The sequence below is a fragment of the Phaethon aethereus genome, assembly GCF_964289735.1.
Source record: "Phaethon aethereus genome assembly, chromosome: 23".
NCBI lineage: Eukaryota > Metazoa > Chordata > Aves > Phaethontiformes > Phaethontidae > Phaethon > Phaethon aethereus.
Window position 1 is genome coordinate 6677038 of NC_138599.1, and position 19529 is coordinate 6696566.

The 19529-nt window shown below is 50.7% G+C and overlaps 1 protein-coding gene across 5 annotated transcripts in view; it reads left to right on the forward strand.

Moving 5' to 3' along the window:
• The window catches only part of ETS1 (ETS proto-oncogene 1, transcription factor), a gene marked incomplete at its 5' end in the record, with an annotated part of 75125 nt that overhangs the window by 14908 nt on the left and 40688 nt on the right, over positions 1-19529 (forward strand). For 3 of the 5 annotated variants that reach the window (XM_082009884.1, XM_082009885.1, XM_082009886.1), the window contains one exon: positions 15402-15471. The exons of the other annotated variants lie outside the window; for them this stretch is intronic. In XM_082009884.1, coding sequence (XP_081866010.1) covers positions 15402-15471 — 70 coding nt within the window. Of the gene's footprint in view, positions 1-15401; positions 15472-19529 lie in introns of those variants that run through there. 5 annotated transcript variants of the gene reach the window in all.

The following is a 19529-nucleotide window of genomic DNA, read 5'->3' on the forward strand; positions in this document are numbered from 1 at the left end:
GGTGAGAAAAACAAGTGCAGGGAACCCTATGATACCTAGTGACACTCCCTCTGCATCCCCCACTGTAACCTGCTGCAAGTCAGCACTTGGAGAGGTTTATTTGCGCTGAAGCAATAGAATGACAAAAATCCAGGCTTTCGCTTTTCCATTTGTTTCCTGCCTGACTCTGGAAAAATCCCTGTCTCGCCTCTCAAAGACAAAACCCAAGGGAGCTCCTTGTGCGTTGGGTCATCACCAGAGAATGAGCACTGAGCTCTTTTCCCACTTGAGCTGCAGACTGGTGTCAGCTGGGGATCAGCTGCCGCACAGGGAGGAATCGTGCTCTGAACTGGGCGTTGGTCCCCTGGATGCGGCTGGGTGAAAACTGGAAGGTTGTTGCTTGTTTTTTGGGTGATGCCTGCAGATTTGCTGAGGGCCACCAGTATAGCAGGGGGATGGGAGCTCAGCAAATGCAAGTTAGCACACTGCACCATGACCATTGCAAAAATGAGCAGGAGCGCTGGCAGCTTCGGTATGCCATGGGGAAGGAATAACTTGATGTAGAGTCAAGGAGGAAAGGGACTAGGCAACAGGCTATCCAGAGCTTCTGTAGTGCTTTGAGGATGACTGCAGAAAATGTCTCATTTTGAGTAGAATTGGAGTAGGATTGGTCCCTCTGTAGGGACGGAGTGAGGTGGATGTACCTGTTTCTTTTTCTGGAAGAGGTGGCTATACTGAGCCACCACACGCTTGCTTCAGACAGGCCCCGCAAAGCACAGCTGCCTTTTTTTTGAGCTTTCCCAACCTCCTTTGCCTACAGAACTATGCTGGGACCCACAAGTGCTTGCCTCTGGGGATAGTGAGCAGCAGAGCACCCTCTTTAGAGGGTTTGGGTTGCACGTGCCCAGCCCTTCTTGTAGCAGCACCTTAGTGGGCTTTGCTGTGCTGGCATGGGGCAGGAAGGGCAGCGTAGGAGAGGCCAGCTCCTATTTTCTCTCTGGATGGACAGGACTGGCTGGGTGATGCCAGGAGACCTATGTGCAGGGCGGGCAGAGGGGGACGTGGGGAGCGCGGGGGGCTGGGACCCTGAAAACAGCCTGTTTCTTTCAGCTCCTGGCAGCATGAAGCACCTCTCTCTCCCTCCAGATGTTCACTGTGTTTATAGCTGCTGAAGCAAGAGACTGAACTCTCTCATTAATACGTTTCTCTCTCCCTTTCTCTCTCTCACATTGAAGCCAGAAGTCTCAGCTCAGAGGTTGCAGCTGGAAAGGAGCTGGGGGTGAGGGGTGGGAGAGAGAAGGGAGGTGTATGCAAGCCTCCCACCCCATTCAAATCCCCCTCTCCACTTTCCTCCCCCCGAATCCTCCCAAAATACACATGCCCCGAAAAAAGAAAAACACTAGCAGATTTTTTATTTCAGAAAGTAAACACTTAGGCCATGGGGGTCTGGAGGTTATGGGAAAAGAGGAAACCATTGGGCTAATCAGGCCGGGACACACTTCCCCTGCTGAAATAAACCAGAAATCATTGCATTACAGGGCGCCGCCGCGGTTAACCCTGGTGCTGCCAACGCAGCTGAGTGCTGGGGAGCTGCGGAGAGCCCGTAGCCTGCCCACGCGTTTTCCCCAGCTCCCTGGTTTTTAGCCAGGGCGAAGTGCCGATGTGGAAGGGGAGCCAGCACTCTGCAGCAGTCCTTTGGCATGCTGGCCCTTTGGGAACAAGCCGTTGGGAATTTTTTAGTAGGAAATTAAACCTTTTTTCTATGGTTTATGAGCCATCCTATAGAATTTCATAGTTATTCTTGCCTGAGAACTCTGCTTGACTGTTGCAGACCTCTACAGAGAGGAAATCTTTCTCTGCTGGAATCAGCAAGATTTGGGGGTAATTTCTGCAGAGCTTTGAACCATTTTCAGAAAGCTCTTTTTTTCACCTTTCCTAGGTTTGCAATAGGTGTATAAATTATTAGATTACTGATTATTTGTTTGCAAACCCTTCGAGGAGGAATCCTTCCTGCTGTCTTTTACTCCTGCATTTGTAGAGCTCCCAGGATATGGGATTTGGCTGTAAGATGGGGGACCCTTGGTGCTCCTGCAGGACAAAGAATAACTGTAGTCCAGGTGTAAGTGAGCTAATGGCCCTTTGTACCAACTTTACAAAGGGATCTCAATTTACCCTCTCTAAGCCTAGCGTTCCACACTCTGAGTTGCATACTATAAACAGGCGTTCAGTACCAGGCCTCACACATTTCGAGGCTGCTGCAGCTATCTGTGTTTCAGAAAGGCTGGATCTCTAAGCATGAATGTTTATCACCGTAATTGAATATTAAAGATTGTCTGTAACTGCAAGCCTCGGTCTGTTTGATCAGAGCTCCTTGCCACGATTGCTGACTCCCTTTACATCCTGCTAGGCTGAGATTTTCAGAGAAGCCCGGATGGGTTTTGCACCCAGCTCCTTGTTGCATCCAGCCTGCTTTGGAAACCCCAAATCTTAGCACGATGCCCATGCTGACACAGCCTGTGACGGTGCAGCACCCTAAGCTGGTGCTCTCCCGCAAGCCTTCCCTCTGCTACCAATTACTGAGGGAGAACAGGGCTGAAAGGAAAAGCCTTGGACAAGCACGGAGCCCTTTGCGGCCAGGAGAAAGTGATCTTTCCATTGACACCGCCTGAAGAAGGTTTTACCTCATCTGTTACCGTGTAAGCGCTGGCGGTGAAAGGTGCCGTCACCGGTTCCTTGAGCCATCAGCCCGGTTCTTGCAACATTCCCACCAGAAGGCAAATCCCCAGATAGCACACGATAGGGGAGCTGCAGACCTGCCACGTCCCACTCCGCTATCTCAAGAATGCATTTGAACAGTAGCTGTTACTGCAGCCTCTGGAGGTCGAGGCTTCAGATGGAAATCAAGTCCTACGGAGATAGTCCCACAGGGCGAATTTCAGAATTTTTGGAGTTGGTGTTCAGCTCAGATAAGCCCTTGAGAGCTCAGATACTTTATCTGAACCTTATCTGAGCTATTTGCATCACTTCAGTCTGAGAAAGCGTGCTGTCAGACATTTGGGGAGGGGGCAAATTGTATTAGGATGGTCTGTCTTTTTTTTTATTGTTATTTCTAACACACAGACACCTCCAGGAAGACTGGATTGTCCTGTGCCCCACGCAGCTCAAGGAGCTTATATGCAGGCTGGATAAATGAAGAGCAGGAAGGAGAAATGCCACACAAGAGTAAGGACAATATTAGGACCAATATTCCCTCAAAGCCCTGTAAGGGATGGCATCTCTCTGCTCTCTTTCTAAAATTGAACAGAAATAAGCTTGAGCTGCCCCTGTTGTTAGTTGTGGATGGAAATGATTCCTCCTTTTTCTGCGCCTTGTTTACTAGACCCTGATTTGTGCATTTTTCTCACCTTCTCTGGAGTTCCTGGGGGGACATACGGGGTCCATGCTCTCTTGCTGCTCTCTTAGCATCTCTCTTCTTCGTTCCTGCTTTGCAGCAATCAACTGTTTGACTGAAAGGACCCTGCAGTGCTTGGTCTATATAACACAACATCCCCTTCCCAGACTGTGGGGTGGTTTCATTCATCTGAGTTCTAGATCCTGGTGGCTCTTCCCCAGCATCCGTGGTCTTTTTACAGAGGAAGAGTTCACAGGGATAAGAACAGCAAATTTAGGAGATCTGGCTAAGATTACAGAGTCTTACAGCTGGGATTTGGAAGAACTTGGCTACATCACTTAACAGAAAGTCGTTAAGCATCTAAACCCCACTGCCTTCCACTGGAGTAAGGTGCCCAAATCATTCTGCCTGTGAGCCACTGCGTAGGAGTTTCTCACGTTGGAGATGCAGATGATTAATTCATTGCACATTTTATTGCAAGGCTTAATTCACTGAGGTCAGGCGAGTGGCTGGAAGTCCCTGGAGAATGATGGTGTACAAGTGCTTGGTATTGTAAAAAAAAAAAAAAAAAAAAATAGACGTCTTAAGCGGTACCGAGCTGCTAGCGTTGGCTGAGGCCTTGAAGCTGCTGCACACGTGCTGAAGTTTACACAGCCCACCGGATGGACCTTCCCCCGTGGGCTTTTGTATCAATAGGCTTTGAAAAAGTTGCAGCGGGTCAATTGTTGGCTGTTTCACAATAGATGAAATACAGTTTCTCTCTCTGCAGCTGGTTCCCGGGAAGGGAGGCTGCCTCTCTGGCAGCAGGCAGGGCTAATGAGGTTGTGTGTGTACGTCGGGAAGATGGTTTCTCTGCGGAAGAGCCATGGGAGACTTGCAGCGGGCGTCTTGCCGGCCTCAAAATAATTCAAGCGAGGTGTGGGAAAAGCTTGAGATGGAGGGTGGAATTTGCATGCAGGCTTATTTTCAGTGTTAGGCTTATGAAAGGTGATTCTCAGTCAGCATGAGCGGTGCAGGTCCATCCTTTGGGAGCTGCCTTTGGAGACCTCTGATCCCCTGTTACAGGCAGGGCTCCTCTTTTGGTGCGTTTTTTTTCCCCGCCATGCTGCAAGGGCAGGTGGGATTCTTGGCCAGAATCTAGCCTTTAAACCCCCAAAGCCAGCTGCAGCCCTAGATGAACCTGCGGGAAAAGAGGGTTGGCTTCAACCCGCCCAGTGGGAACACTGCCATTGATTTTAGTGATGGAGGGGGTGGGTGCACACACCAAAAAGCGATATAATAAAGTTCATGACAGGACTTCCCTTCCTGGAAAAGGAAACAAGGCTGCTGACATGGCATACACTGCGTGAGCAGGGGCGCGTGGGGCGGCAAATACGCGTGCAGATATTCACGCTTCCCGTAGCACAAATGGGATGGAGCAAAAGAAACTGCTCCACCAAAGCAGAGATTTGATTTCAAAGAAGAGTTGGCCCAAACTACTCATCAGCAACTATTTTTCAGGAGTCAGAAATGCCGTTCTGCCCCGGTTTGTGTGATTCACTCTCCACATCCTAAGTTCAAGGAGGGCCAGAGGGCATTAGTTTTGGCCAAACTGATGTCAGCATTGAGGTAGAATAGGAAAAAAGGAGGAGATGCCCCAAGGGAGCCTGCTCATGGAAAATTTCTAATTTGGTCAGTTCCAGGCATCTCACGGAAAAGCCTGCACTTGAACGATTTCAACCCAGTTTTGCAGGCATGAATAATTATGGAAGGTAGTGATGGAAATAAAACTGGCATCTCAGTCCCGCCCTGGACCAGCTCTTTGCCACGCTGCAACCTTGGGGTATCTGCATCTCCTGTGAAACATCTCCAGAGATGATCAAACCTTCTCTTCCCCTGCTTTGAGTCTAGTTACTGCCTAACCCCAGGGGACCAGATGCTTCCTTTGTCTGGCAGCTTTGGTTGTGTTTCTATCCAGGCAAGCAGCTACTACATGAAAGTAGTAGCAGTTTCCCTTGCTTTACAGTAATCAAAATGACAGGATAACAAAGCAACCCGGTAGCCTGCTTTGCCTTCCACTTGTGCCGAGTTCCAGGCTGGGTGTCAGCTCAGTCCCCTATCTAGATGAAATACGGCTTTTTGAATTTTCTTCTTGTTGCTGCCAAAAGTGACAGACTGTTCTGCGGAAATCACCAATATTTTGTCAAAATGAAATCCAAACATTTCCAGCCAAAACTCAGCGTTTTCTGGTGCTGGCTATGTTGATGCAAAAACAAATCTCCGTGGGAAATGCCAACATGGAAAGAAAATGCAGAAATAGGTCGGACTATTCTGCAGAATACTTCTCCTAGCTCTCTGATTCAGATGTGTGTCTGAGGGGCTGCAAGGCAGAGGGTGGTTGAACCTAAGAGCTTAATCCGGACCACTCGTATGTTTATTTAGACCAGATTGGTGTAAACAGACGTGCTCTGTTGACATGCTCAAGGAGCCTGGTCTTGTGCAGTTTGTGCCATAAAGTATGTGTGCACAGTAAGTGCTGATTCTCGCTCTCTGCTTCATCAGGACGTGATGCTTCATCCAGTCTCCAGCTTCAAGTTAAGGGAACTGATTTTTAAGGTTTCATCCATCTGCTCTTGCCTCGTTCATGTCGGCCTGTCTTCCTTCCCCCCACATTTGCACCTAGTAAGGCTGTCAGTCTGCCTCTGTGTTTAGTGTAGCAGATACTTCCATAACCATCCATCTTCCGAAATCCCTCCCCAGGGGCCCCGCAGGGCTGTAGTCAGCAGCCTACAGTGGCACTGGACCGCAGTGGGAGGACTTTCCGCTCCACACCCACCTGAAACGAAATGGTTTTATCGGGGCTCTCCCACGCCTGCCAAGTGCATCTCGACGCTCCCCTCCCCGTTGCTGCTGCTCTTCACTTCATTAGCACTGGAGATGTTTATAAATGGAAGAGATAATATTTTTCGTTTCCAGTTTGGGTTTCCAGGGCAGCCACTTTCTAAAGCACTTAGGAAGTTTAGAGAAGACGAGGTTATATAAACGATTTTTCCCCCCTGGGCTCTTATTAATCAAGTGGCTTGTGGAGCCATTCCCATAGCTTTGGGATCAAGGGCACTAGGTGGGTGATGGGAGGCCTGCAGTTAATACAAGACATCTTTTTCTTGGCTCTTGCCCTTTTTTTGTAGGTTAGCGATGAATGAAGCAGTCAGACCTGGCTGTTGGGGTTTGAAAGCAGCTGGAAGGCTGAGTAGCATGCTCCTAGGTTACATTCAAACTGTGTTTAGGGCTTGACTCTTGTACCAACCCCTTGTAGGCCTTCAAGTGAGTCATGTAGCATCTTTTAATGATGACCTACCTGGCCCTGTTGATATGTCCCTGTAAAAATTGATTATTTGATGTAAAATGTTTGCATTGCCTGAGTGTAGGGTTCGTATGATTTTGATAGCAATGGGCAATGAGTTGATCCTTGTGCTTTTACAATAAAACCCTATGGACACGCATACACACACACTGATCAATGTATTTCCTGGCCCTGATGTATTTCTAAAGCTTCCCAGCATTTTCCCACTCAGGCTCCAACTGCAGCGGCTACCCAGGATGGCTGTGAGCAGCATGGGCAGCTCATGGGTTAGGAAAACAGGAGCAGGCTTCATGTCAGCATCCCCCTGTTCCCATCAGAATGAAACTGAGCTCTGCCTCCTCCTCCTCTGTGTCCTTCCTCCCGCTGTCTCCCCACCATGAGAGCTGAGGAATGGGGTCTTTCTGTTTTCCTTGGGTAGATGGAGCTCCGTCCGTAGCAGCGGGTCCAGCTGTTTCAAGCCTGGAGCCGAAGGTCCACAGGAAATCAGCTCATTAGTCTGTTGACCCACCTTCCCAGTTTTCCAGCCATGCTCTCTCGGTGTGAAAATAATGATTTAAATAGCCAAGGGTGGAAAATAATGATTTAAAAGGGGTAAAGGGGATATCCGCAACTGTTGCTGGCCGTAGACTTGGCAGAAGGAAACGGTATTTCTTCCGGGTCTTGGGAGCGTGTGAGAAAAGGTGTTGAACATCTGGAGCGATTTAGCAGTTTCGTGCTGTTGTGCGAGGCTGCGCAGTCATGGTGATGCAAACCTAGCTCACCCCAAAGAATCAGGATGGGTTGACGGAGAGAAAAGCCACTCGTGACGTTTGGCTTGAGCAGGCGCAGGTTGCGCGTTGCAGATGATCATGTTGACCTCATCCAGCGACAGATGATGGGTTGTAGTGGCCTCTGGCCTCCCTGAAGCATTGCTCAGGACATTGCAGACAGCTCCTGCGATGTTTGGTGTATCGTCTGAATGAATTTTCTTGACTTGCCAGAACTAATTTTCCGATTGGAAGGAAACTCCAAGTGTCAGAGATGTATTTTGTTTCATCTCATTCGTGGTGCTAAAACAGGAATGGGGCTTCCCAGCTGAAAAGGCAGATTCATTTCAGCTCATACGCACCTGAGACCTACCCCCCCACCCCCAAACCTCCTTGAAGAGGTGAACTACTGGGTGAAAAGAGGGCTTGTTAACAGTTTACTTTTAATTTACTTTTTTTCATTTTGAAATTTCTTCCCAATTTAAAAGTGCAAAAATAGAATGTTTTAGCTCAGGTTGAATGACACACCATTTTCCTTGTTTATTTTCCTTTCACTGTTTTAGCCCAATGAGAAGTGTGTGAAAAAAACCCAAAGTGGTTTGCATCAAACCAGAACATACTCAGAAAAAATATTTACGTCTGCTTTTTTCCTCCAACTACCAGCAAAGCCCCCCCAAAAAATGAAGAAATCAGCTGTTTTCACAACTTTTGCTGAAAGCAGTGGGGAAGCGGATAGGGAAGCAAACCAGTTTGTGTGCTGAATCTCCTTGTATCTCAAGATCTCCGTTCAACAGCTTTCTGAAGATAATTAAAAAACCTGAAATAACTGGTGATGATGGTGATAGCTATAGATGGGTGACCCATACTGGAGCCACAGGCCCCTGCCGACCAGCTGTCTCTCCCCCACTTACACCAGCAAGGATTTAGGACCGAGGCGAACTAATCAGGAGACCCTCATGGGGAGAGAGGCGTGTTATTTAATTAGCTTTACAATGGACTGACTGGGAGGCACGTGGTGGCTCTAATGGAAGGAGATAGATGTCCTTTTAGCTGGGCTAATTGTTAGGAAATAGCAGAGTCTTTGTTCAGCCCCAGCATGTGGCCTGTGATCTCTCAGAGCCCAGGGGCTGCCCGCTTATAATTTTAGACAGATCTATTCAAGCCTGCTCTGTAGTGCAGGGCCGAACAAGACGGGTATTGTTGCAGAGCCAGGATCACCGTCCAAGAAAACCACCCCGAAAAACCCAAACACGTGTAGAGCGGAATATTTCTCTGCCGTTTATTCACTATTGGGCTGGGTTGCCAAGCAGAGACAATTGCAAGCGAGGAGGTTTCCAGCGCCGGGTGAGGATTTTTCCTCTTTGAAACACATACGCAGGCGAATCCTTCGTCACAGGAGCGACGGCAGCGTCTCCACCAGCAGACCCTATCTTGGAGGGCAGCTTTAGGGCTTTAATTGCTAGAGTGGGCCTCATCCTGTAATTCCCTCGCTGTGGGCATGGGGTACGTAGGGTAATCGCGCCCATCGCCGAATTATCTCCATAGACTGGCTGTATGCACCTGTCATCTCACGGTCATGGTGGGACACTGGTTTGGGCTGGAGGGATCCTGGCTGTTGGATCAGTGTCTGTGCATGACAAGGGATGGGAATCCCAGTTCTCGTTCCTGAGCTTTCACCACAAATCTCTCTCTGGTGAGACCCTGTCACGGTCCCCAGCCCCTGAGCTGTTCCTTCGGGACTGCCAACCTGATACTCCCAGCCCCTTGTGAAGCGAGAAAGTGTAATTAAAAAAGGGGGATGGAGGCACGGAGGTTTGTAAGAGGTCATGTGGAAATATTGCCCAGGAATTAAACTCCCATCTCTTGAACCCCTCTGTCCTGGCCACAGCATTAACCTGGGGGTCATTTCAGCCAAGTGTTTCATTTCCCTGCACTGACCACTTCCAACCAGCTGTGTGTGTGTTTTTCTGGTGGTTGCCATTTCTTAGGCTGTGCATTTGTATACTAGAGGTTGGTGCTGGACTGCCCTTCCTTGGCAGGTGCTTGTGTGGCTCCTGGCAGCTTCATGAAAATGAAATGTGGCTGTGACTTGATATTTCTTGAAGTACTGGGTCTTTCCTTTGATGTTGTTGGTTTTTTTTAAAGACTGAAAGGGCAGAGAAGTGTTAGTGAATACAGCCTAGCTGTCTAGGAGATCTGCTTATTAGCAATGATCCCATTGCCTCTCCTTCGTAATCCCTCACCTGTGTCCCAGGGAAGGGGATCTCAAGCACCATCAGAAATCAGTTCGGTAACCTCTGTCACCAGAGATCAGTGAATACCAAGGGTGAAATTGCAAGCAGAGATGTGCTGCTTAAGTCTGAGCTGGCTGCATTTGTTTCTGCTATGAAGGAGGCTGCCCAAGAGATCTGACCAAAGAAGAAAGGTCCTACAGGTGAGGTTTGATGTGTGTCATCTGTGCATGCTCAGAGTAATTGTGAATATCAAGAGTTAAACAGCAAAAATCCTCAGGTTATGTTTACCAAGAACTCAGTGCTGTTATTTGAGGAGGAGAGGGAAAATGTACCAAGAGCAAACAGCACTGCAGAACAGTTTTACGAGAATTTTCCATGCAGCCAGTTCTTCCAGCAGGGTAACAAGTGAGTGACAGCACCCCCCACCAACGAAATTCAAGGCAGAATTACATTGCTGGAGCCCAGATTAGCTAATCAGGTTACAAATCAGCATGGCACCTCTGGGAAACCAATAGCAGGAGGCACTTGAAGATGCTCAAGCAGCTTGCGAGGCTGTTGATTGAGGTACCTACAGTGTGTTGACTGGAGCTGTTGCTCCCTTGCAGCCATGCGGGGAGGCGTGTGCGATGGAGTCCTGACTCCTAGCTGGCCACAAAGATGCTTTTGTGAGCCATCTCTGCTGGGAAGTTAATGAGAGCAGGAGTCGGGGAGGCTGGGAGGCGGCTTCCTCTGCTCGCGCCTGGAGGGCAATCAGAGGATGGTATTGTGGCAGCGATGTCGCGGGACTGAGCCGGGGCCTGAAGTCTGGATCTCCGCAGCGTGAAGAGAAACTTGCTTTTAAAATGCAGTCAGCATGGAGGATGGGGACTTTCTGTGACTCCAGCCCTATAGCACGGAGCAGCGAGGGGACCCCAGAGGCCACAGCCATCTGGGTCATGGAGGAGCTGAAGCTTTCGTGATGGTCATCGCCTCCTGGCCACAAAGGCTAGATCTGAGAGCAGCCTGCCTTCCCTACAGATGGCCCGGGGGGCACACGCAGTACGTGCTGACGAATGAGCTCTGTTTCCGTGCCTGCTGTTTAGCCAAAAAGAGGAGGCTGTCGTCACCAGGACTACTAATCTGGCCTCCTTCTACCAGCATAAAACAACTGACTCAAATATTGAAAACCCAGCTATAATTTCTCATATCATTTTAAATTCCAGGAAAGGTATCTCCCTGAGGAATGGTCATGGCAGCTGCTTGCTCTTTCCTCTCATTGCAGCGGGCCACCTCCACACCCAGAGCCACCTCCCTGCTCTTTCCTTTCTTAGAGTGGTGGCTGCTGCTCTTTCCAACAATGTCCCCCTTACGATAAATCCTTTCATGTCTCCGTTTCTCCCTGGAATTGCACAACATTTTTTTTTTTCCCCCTTCCCCTTTGCTCCTGATTTTTGTCTCATGCCCTCTGGATATTGTTTACTTGACAAAACATCAAACCAAAGCCCTGACCGCTTGCGGTCGTTAAAAATCCCATGGCAGTTTTGGGAAAGGCTCCAATTTGGCTAATTATGTTCTGCCATAAATATCCCCCTGCAGTTTTAATTGGATATGGTGTTCTTCATTTCCTGTCCATAACAGCTGGGTGGTGTTGCTTCGCGTTATTACGTAGCCACTGCATTTCACCCCAGAGGTGGCCGCGTTTTGGTAGCAGCGGTTCTAGAAGAACTCCTTCTCGAGACTACCGGTAACACCTAATCCTGAGCCTGCTGTAATGAGAACAGGTAAATCCGAGGGAGAGGAGAAACTGTTCCAGCTCCATAACATCTGGAGGAGAGCCAGCAGCTGCCCGTTTACAAAAGGGATGTGACAGGAGTGAATTTGGCCCTGCTGAAAGGAAAGACCTGACCCCAGCTAGGAGAGAGGTCGTGGAAGAGCCGTCCTGCCCGCACTGCGTGTTCGGAAACCACGGCAAAGGCTCTGGTCTCGTAATACCTTTCCTCGATGCTAAATGAATAATTATTATTATTCTTTTAAACCAAGGTTAGTCAGCGTCCCTGGGAACAATGTGGCATTACTGCCTGTCCTTTCTTTGTTCCAAACTGTTGAAAAATAGTCAGGCTGCATTGTGGAGGGAGCGCAGATGGTTATCTCCAATCAACAGCAAAATCTTTTGGCTGTATTAATGGCAGGAGGGCTGTTCTCCACAACTCAGCATCCTCCCTCGACAGGAGAGAGCCTGAATAGATATTAATGTTGAATAACGGCAGAATGGAAAAGGAGAGTGAGACTTGGATGTGGGAGAGGAAAGATTTTTCTAAAGCCTGTAAGCAGCAAATAGGAACCAGTTGCTGAGGCAAAGTCATGTTTGGCAGGTCTTGGACTCCAAATGGTCACATCCCAGCTGAAGAAACTAATCAATGGATTCCTTCCATGCCTTCTGCGAACACTGAGCCATTGAGTGGCTCAGCTGGAGTTCAGAGCCAGGGCTTTCATGTTGCAGGCTCTGGAGTGAACACAAATTAAGGCGGCCGCTAGGACGGAGTCGAGTTCGAAGGAGAGATTCAGCTGCCCTGGGAGGAACTCTCTGTCCATTCTTTTTCTCCACTTTGGGCTTTTTTGCCACTGTGCTACTTTTGGGAGCATTTCTAGTTTCCCTGCACGTAGGGGCTGCTGTACGTTGCATGATCAAAATGACACACAAGTTTGGGGGAGCATGAAGGGGCGGGAGAGGCAGGCGGGTGGAGGAGCTCAAAGCTTCACTGCAGCCATGCTACCAAGCTGTGGCTTAGTGTCATCAGCTTTGCGGGATCAGGGCTGAGCCGGGATGCCAAGAGCGCGTGTATCTTTCCTAATAAAAAACACACAAGCTGTGAGAGAGATCTTTATTAGAGCCTTTGTACTGGTCCAGAAGAGAAGGAGCCCCATTACAGGTGCACTGGAGTTCAGCCAGTCCTTAAGACTCTAACTCTCACAGGAGAGGCCGAGCCAAATGCATCGGCCCATGGGAGCAAGGCTAGAGCACGGACACTGCCGGGACAGCCGTTGCCTCCTCTGGTGCTGCTTTTTAATCCCACTGGCACCTCCATCTGGGACCACCTCTGCTCCTGAGAGCCTTCTCCTATGTGGCATCGACAGCCTGTCCCTGTCAGTGCCTGCTCGGGCAAGCCTTGGTGACCTCGCCGCGCACCTCTTCTTCTGTTTCAGTCTGGGGACTGTGGTTTGCTGCGCTCGCTCTGAGCGGGGTGGATTACCGAGCGCCGCCGATTTGGAGGGAACGCTCGGGTCATTTCAATACAGTTGGGACTGCAGGTGCTTTCTGATGGCTTCATCGCCGCAGACAGCTGCGGAAACCGGTCCCCTGCGCGCCAGCGTGCACACACGCATGCACTCTCCCACACTCGCCCCGGCGCAGGATCGCAGCCTGCCTGTGCGCACGCTCGCCCGGGAGTTTGCAGCCTGCCGAGCAACGTGTAGGAAGGGAGAGATTGTCAGGCTGCGATAACTGCATCAGGTTTCTCTTCCCAAGTCTGCTCTGGAAGGGATCTGGAAGGAAGAGAAAGGCAGCTGTTTCTCCTGAATCCCCTTTTGATTTTCAACTGGAAACATTCTGCTAAATCTCCTCTCTATAGTTTCTTCCTTCAGTCTGCCCATTCCGTAAGGAGAGGAGGGGAAAGAAACCCAAAACAATGGGCAGGTGCAAGCACATCATCCTGTATGGGTAGAGGCAATGGGGACTGTGTTTTATCCTTATGGCCGTCCTCTTTTCACTTTCGGATTTCCAGGTTCATGCCTGTGGTGGGTTTCAAACCAAGGACCTACCACCTGAGGTTTCAAACCTTGTGCCCTGCCTGAGCACAGCTCAGGTTCTTCAAAGCACACGGGAAACAGTGGAGGGAGCTTATATATTGGTCACACAGCGAATCGCTAGTTCTGCTCCGCTGCTGCAAAAATAAGTTGCCCATAACTGAGCTTGCAAGCAAATGAGAAAGACAATTGCTTGTGAATTAGAAATGCGAGTGCTTGTCAACGGGTGAGGTGCCTGAAAGATGAACTTTGGGCTGGTGCTAACTGCCTGCCCGGCTTTGCTAGCTCTCAGACTTCCTGCTGGCTGCGTCTTGAGCTCTCCGCCTTGGTAAAACCGGCTGCTGGTGCGAGCCAGAATCAGGCTTGCGATTTCTGGCCCCGGCACCTCGCAGCTTCTTTTACTTAGAAGAACTTTTCTTCTATAAATACCCCTTAGGCGACAGAGAAAGAATCACTGAAGGAGCTAGAAATAATCTTGAGCTGTCACATTTGCATCTGCAGCTCATCTTTAAGTGTGTTTGAAGATTTCTATGGTGTTTGCAAGCAGGACCCTGGTTCATCCTATGGGTTAGCAGGTAGCCTTGAACCCCAGCAGCTGACTGACGTGGCTGCCCTCTCCCCACCGTTACCACCGGGATGTTCATTTGAGCCCATCTTTGATCAGAACAGCTTGGGCTCTGCCAGTGTGTCGGAGACTGTTAAGACTTTTGGAGTGGGAGAACCACAAGAGCTGGTTGCTAATGACTTTTTTTTTTTTTTCCAACACTTGTACCGGTAAATTGACATCTGTGACTCATAATCTCCCTTCTGCTTTGCCGTTTGTGGTCTGAAGTTTGTGCTACCCAAATATAATAAAACATATTTCATGTGAAAACCGATATTCTTCTGTTAACTTCATGCCATGCTGGCATGATACTCATCTTGCATCTTTAAGATGCTTTTTATCCAGTCAGTTCCCAAACTGTTTTGGCCTCCCACCTGTACGAAGCACCCCTGGCTGTCACCCGTCACCCCACAACTGAGTGCGCCCATGCACACATGCTCTGCCCTGACCGTGCCTGCACATTTGGATTCTCTTTGCGGGGGGGAGAGGATCGTGCAGCTCTGAGCAGGCAGCAGCGATGCGAGCATGAAGGGGTGATGCGAACTTGAAGGGGTGATGCGAGCATGACGGGTGTTGCAAGCGTTAAGGGGTGATATGAGCGTGAATGGGTGATGGGAGTGTGAAGGGGTGATGGGAGCGTGAAAGGCAGGTGGTTCGTGTCAAGACAAGGCAGGGTGAAGGCTGCCCGAAGCATCGGGTTCGGGCAGGCCACCGGCGCTCCGGCGCAGGGCTGCGCGCAGCCAGCGGCGTTCTCCCGAGCTAAAGCTGTAATTCCTTCTTCCCCTTCGTGTTTCGGGGCTGGGACTCAAGCTGAGGTCGCGGCGGCGGTCGCAGCAGCGCCGAGCTTCGCGCTGGATGCGCTGACCCCCCGCGCTCCCCCCGCCCCCCCGCCTGCTCGCCTCCCCGGGCCCCGGGGCAGCGCCGGCTCCGCTCCCCGCGGCGCCGGGTGCCGGGGCCGCCTCCGGGGCGGGGGCAGGCGGGGCCCTCCCCGCCGCTGTCACCGCTCGGGGCCGGCCTAGCGCCCTCCCCTCGGCTGCACAGCCCGGGCCGGGGCGGCGGCGGCGGCGGGGGACGGGCGAGGCGGAGCGGCAGCGGGGGAGCGCGGAAGGGGCGGTGGAGGAGCGGGAGAGAGGAGCGAGGGAGCGCGGAAGGAAGGAGAGAGGAGAAGAAGGAAGAGGAGGAGGAGGAGGAGGCAGGCAGGCAGGCGCCCGGCCGCCGCTGCCCCGGGCGCCCCGCTCCGCGCACGGCGGGGCTCCGCAGCAGCCGCTGCCGCCGCCGCCCCCCGGTCCCGGCGCGACGCCCCCGCGGCGCTGCCCCAGCCATGAAGGCGGCGGTGGACCTGACCATCATCAAGACGGAGAAGGTGGACATCGAGCTCTTCCCGTCCCCCGGTAAGCGCCCTGCCCTCCTCTCCCTGCCCCCCCCCCCTCGCCGGGGAGCCCTGGGGATCCCTTCTCCCGCTTTTTCTCAGCCAGGGCGGTGGTGGGGAACGATCTGCCCGGTGAGGCTTGGGTTTGGGTTTTTTTTTGGGGGGGGTAGCGGTGTCTTTAGGAAGGGAAAACGAAAGGCACTCCCCAAGTTGCAGGGGCGCGGCGCCGGCCCTGCGCTCCCCCGGCTCTGCCCCGCAGCACCGCTGGGGGAAGGCGGACTTGCTTTCCGAGCGGTTTTAAGACTTTCCACCCCTCCACACCCCCCCTTCTCTCAAAAAACAGCCTGCCGCCCCTCCAGCCGTCTTTCCTCATGCTTCTGGCATCCTTGCGGGGATGTAGGCAAGCACCTCCGGCTGGGAGGCAGGAGAGATGCACTCGGATGGGTTGTGGGTTTTTTTGGTACGAGCTCCTCAGGACAGCCCTACCCTTTCCCGAGTGGGTGAGCCACGCCGCGGCTGGCAGCCCTGGACAAGAGCCTTATCTGGGGTGTACGTTCCCCCCGTCCCGCCCTGGAAATGTCTTGTGTGGTCCAAGCACTCGGGGTATTTGGGAAACAAAACTCCAGCGGTACCTCCTCTAGATTTACCACGTTTAAACCAGGGAAGTCCGCTGCTTTGATTTTTTTTTTTCTTCCCCCTCTCTGGAGCTGGAGAAATGGGTGGAGGAAAGGTGCAGGAGCTATCAGGAAAGATAGCAATATGTTACTGAAACCAGGCGTATGTTTTTTTTAATGTTGTAGCGATAAGTTTTGCTGCTGCTGGCTGTGGTTAACGCTAATAGTTGAGCCTTTACCATAATAAGGGCTGTTGTTCACAAACTGATGTCGTCTGACTTGCCTGCTCACCCCAGACACTCAACTGATTTCTGCCTTGCTCAGCCGAGATAGAGGATGGGGCTTGGAGGGCCTGCAGGGAAACAAACTTCTCTTTTTTTGGTGCAAGGGAGGGTGAAATGAGTCCTGTTGCTTCACCTCTCCCTGCTGTAATTCCCATTGTGCTGAAGTGGAGGTTTGTTGGATTTCGTGTAGCGCCAGTGCGCTGAAGAAAATTGAAGATAGAGTTGTGCATTTCTTTGCCAGTTAGCAAGTTTGTAGGAAACCCAGGACGGGGGCTCAGCTCCTGCCAGGCAATAGGATTTCGGACAGTGTGTGGGAAATAAAATGACAGCTGACTGCTGGAGTGCAAGAGGGGCCGGAGCGGCGCAGGGGTAGGTGCTCAGACTTAAAATAGATGCTTGCGTAGGATCAGCTTGTCTGCAGAGAGCTCCAGTAAGTCAGCACAACCCTGGAGGATCTGCCACCGATGGGCTACATGGTGTCCTATATGGGGAGGGTGTCTTTCGCATGAGCCATCATCCCACTCTACCTGCATGTAGAACGGACCCAGACTCTGGTTGCAGCTGTTTCAGCGCTCTGTGCCTCTGACACCAAGGCTGAGCCTGGCTTTCAGCTTGTAGGCTTGGAAAGGCCAAGCTTCAAAATGCAATGAGGACTCTGTGGGTGATTTATCCAAAGCACCTATGCAGGTCAAATGAAAGGCTCAGGTTGAGGACCTGTTCGTGCCTATTTCCTAAAGCTTTGGTTAAAAACACATTTGCTGGAGACTCATTCCTGCGCTTCAGGTCGTGCTGGTAGTCTGTTTGCTTGCAGGGGCAGAAAATGGGGTGGGAAGAAACACCTCGTCCATTGGGGCAGGGCTGGGAGGATGTGGGGTTTATTTTTCAGTTCAGACCAAAGTATCTGTTTAAATTTACACATCTCCTGGCATGGCTGAGAGTATGTTACAGAGATGTCTGTGCTGTTTAGGTGTTGGAGCATTGGGTCAACGTAATTGCCTTGTGCCTAAAGTGAGGACGCGGTGTTTTGCGCTGCGTTAAATTCGTTTTCTGCTCTCTGTGAAAGCTCTTTTGCAGCTTATGTCAGCAAGCAATTTTTAGAGTTGACCCAAAGTTTAAACTTTGGCAGGAAGAGCGCTGAAAAACAAAAACCAAAAAGGTAAAAAAGAGCTGACTCCCTATTGACTTCAGCTGCAGTTGCTTCTGTTTTGGTGGCTGCGCTAACACTGTGAGCCAAAAGGTCAATGTTGTCAATTAGCTGGCTTAACCTCATTTCCCCTCTAACTTTTTTAGAGAATGCTGAAGCTTTCTTGCTTGGTTGGATTGATGTGGAGAGAAGGAGTATGGATGCTGCTAGCTTATGTTTCTGGGGTCCAGCAACGCCATGTGTAGGGGACATAACTTTTCCCTACTCCTGTCTGGTTTGGGCTGCACCTGAGGTGATTTAACTGCTCCCGGATGGCTCATTCAGCCCTCGGTCTCGGTTGCTGAATCTGACACCAAATGTGCCCGTTGCCTTTCTTTTCAAAATGAGCCTCGGCCTCACTGAGAAGGAGTCCAGCCCCTTGTTCCTTTACCTGCCAGCAAGCAGCAAAAGAGATTTGCTTCATGGTATCCATAGGGTTAACCTTATGCAGGGAGAGTCCTTACAGACATAGGTTTTCAATTGTGCAAGATGTTTAATGTACCAGGTGCTGGATGCTCCGTAAAACTGCAGAGATGCATTGGCTGCACAGTACTGTCCCTCTCTCCCCTGAAATAAAACCCTGCTCCAAGCCACACGTGCAGGCAGCCCCTGCCTATAAAAGTTAGATGGGATTTGTAATGTGCCCAAAGGGTTTAAAAATAACCTGAAAGGGATATGAAGTTGTACAAAGCTTCCAAAGCCAAATTCCTCCCCCCGCAATGTTGCCAGCAAGAATGTGTGAGCGGGATGAGTAAGTCAGGACCCAAAAACCCACGGTGCTGGTTCACATACAAATTGTATGTGTGTGGATTTTCATTATAAGGATCTGGTAGAGTAGATGGTAACATCACTTTTGACTGCAGATATATGACTGATCCACCAATGGGTTGGTGGGACTTAGTTTACTGACTTTTTTTCAGACAGTAAAAACCCAAACCATGAGAAAACCAATCCTAACTGGAACTTACCTTTGCGACTGGTAAACGCTGCCCTCCGCAAATCAATTTGTTTCCTCCAGTTCTGCAAAGCTGTTTGCTCTGTGTGGTCAGAGTTAAAAGCAGCTCCTCCAAAGCCCTTGCTGGATGCTGGCAGCCTGTAATTGGGACTCCCAAGTACTGAGAGATAACGACATTTCTCGCTAATGAAGCTGCTGCCCTGCTGCCCCCGAGGAGTGCCACAAGGTACCGTGGAAGGGCTGTAATGGCAGGTGGTGATGCTGGGCATCACAGGTGAGGCAGAGATGCAGGACTCCCAGTCCTCCTCCATCCACTCCCCCTCTTCCTTCCTTCCTTTCTCTGGAGCTGTGTTACTGGCACGGTGGTGGATTTGTTCCTGCCTAGCATGAAAAGAGGAATTGGTCTGTGAACATGCAGCGTAGAAATCCTGACTGCTGAGGGATGGAAGGACGCTTCCCATGTGTATCTTAAGGACAGCTGGGAGACAGAGACGTTGTTTCCATTGGCCTGCGCGTGGGTGGCATCCCAGGGGTGTATTTTTATCTGGCAAGAACCTTTCCCTCTGTTAAGGGTTTGGGACCATGTCGGGTCAGGGCTGTGGAAAGATTTCTCCTGCTGTTGTGTCCTCAGGGAAGTGGACAGCTTCTATGCAGTGTGTATCTGGACGTAGGACCTGCCTGCATCACGTGCTTCCCCTCCCCATAGCCAGGTCAACCTTTCCTTTCTAGCCTTTCATTTTCCACGCAGGCAAATAACGGAGTTTGCATTTAAAGTGAGACTTCTGGCATACCCTCCTCCGCAGTGCAGGGAAATGGCAAAGTGCTTGATGAGTCTGAATGCGTCTTTATTATGGTCTTAGGATGGGATCCTTCATCCTTCCCTCTATTCTGTCTAGGGGGGGCAAGTTTCCAGCCATACCTTTGATCCCAGGTCTTTATGTGTGTGCACAGAATAGGGTCACAGCTGGATCAGCCCGTTCAAGGGAGTCAATTTGTTGAACTGGTTGGGGACAAGACAGTAGTAGTGCACAGGGACTTGGAACA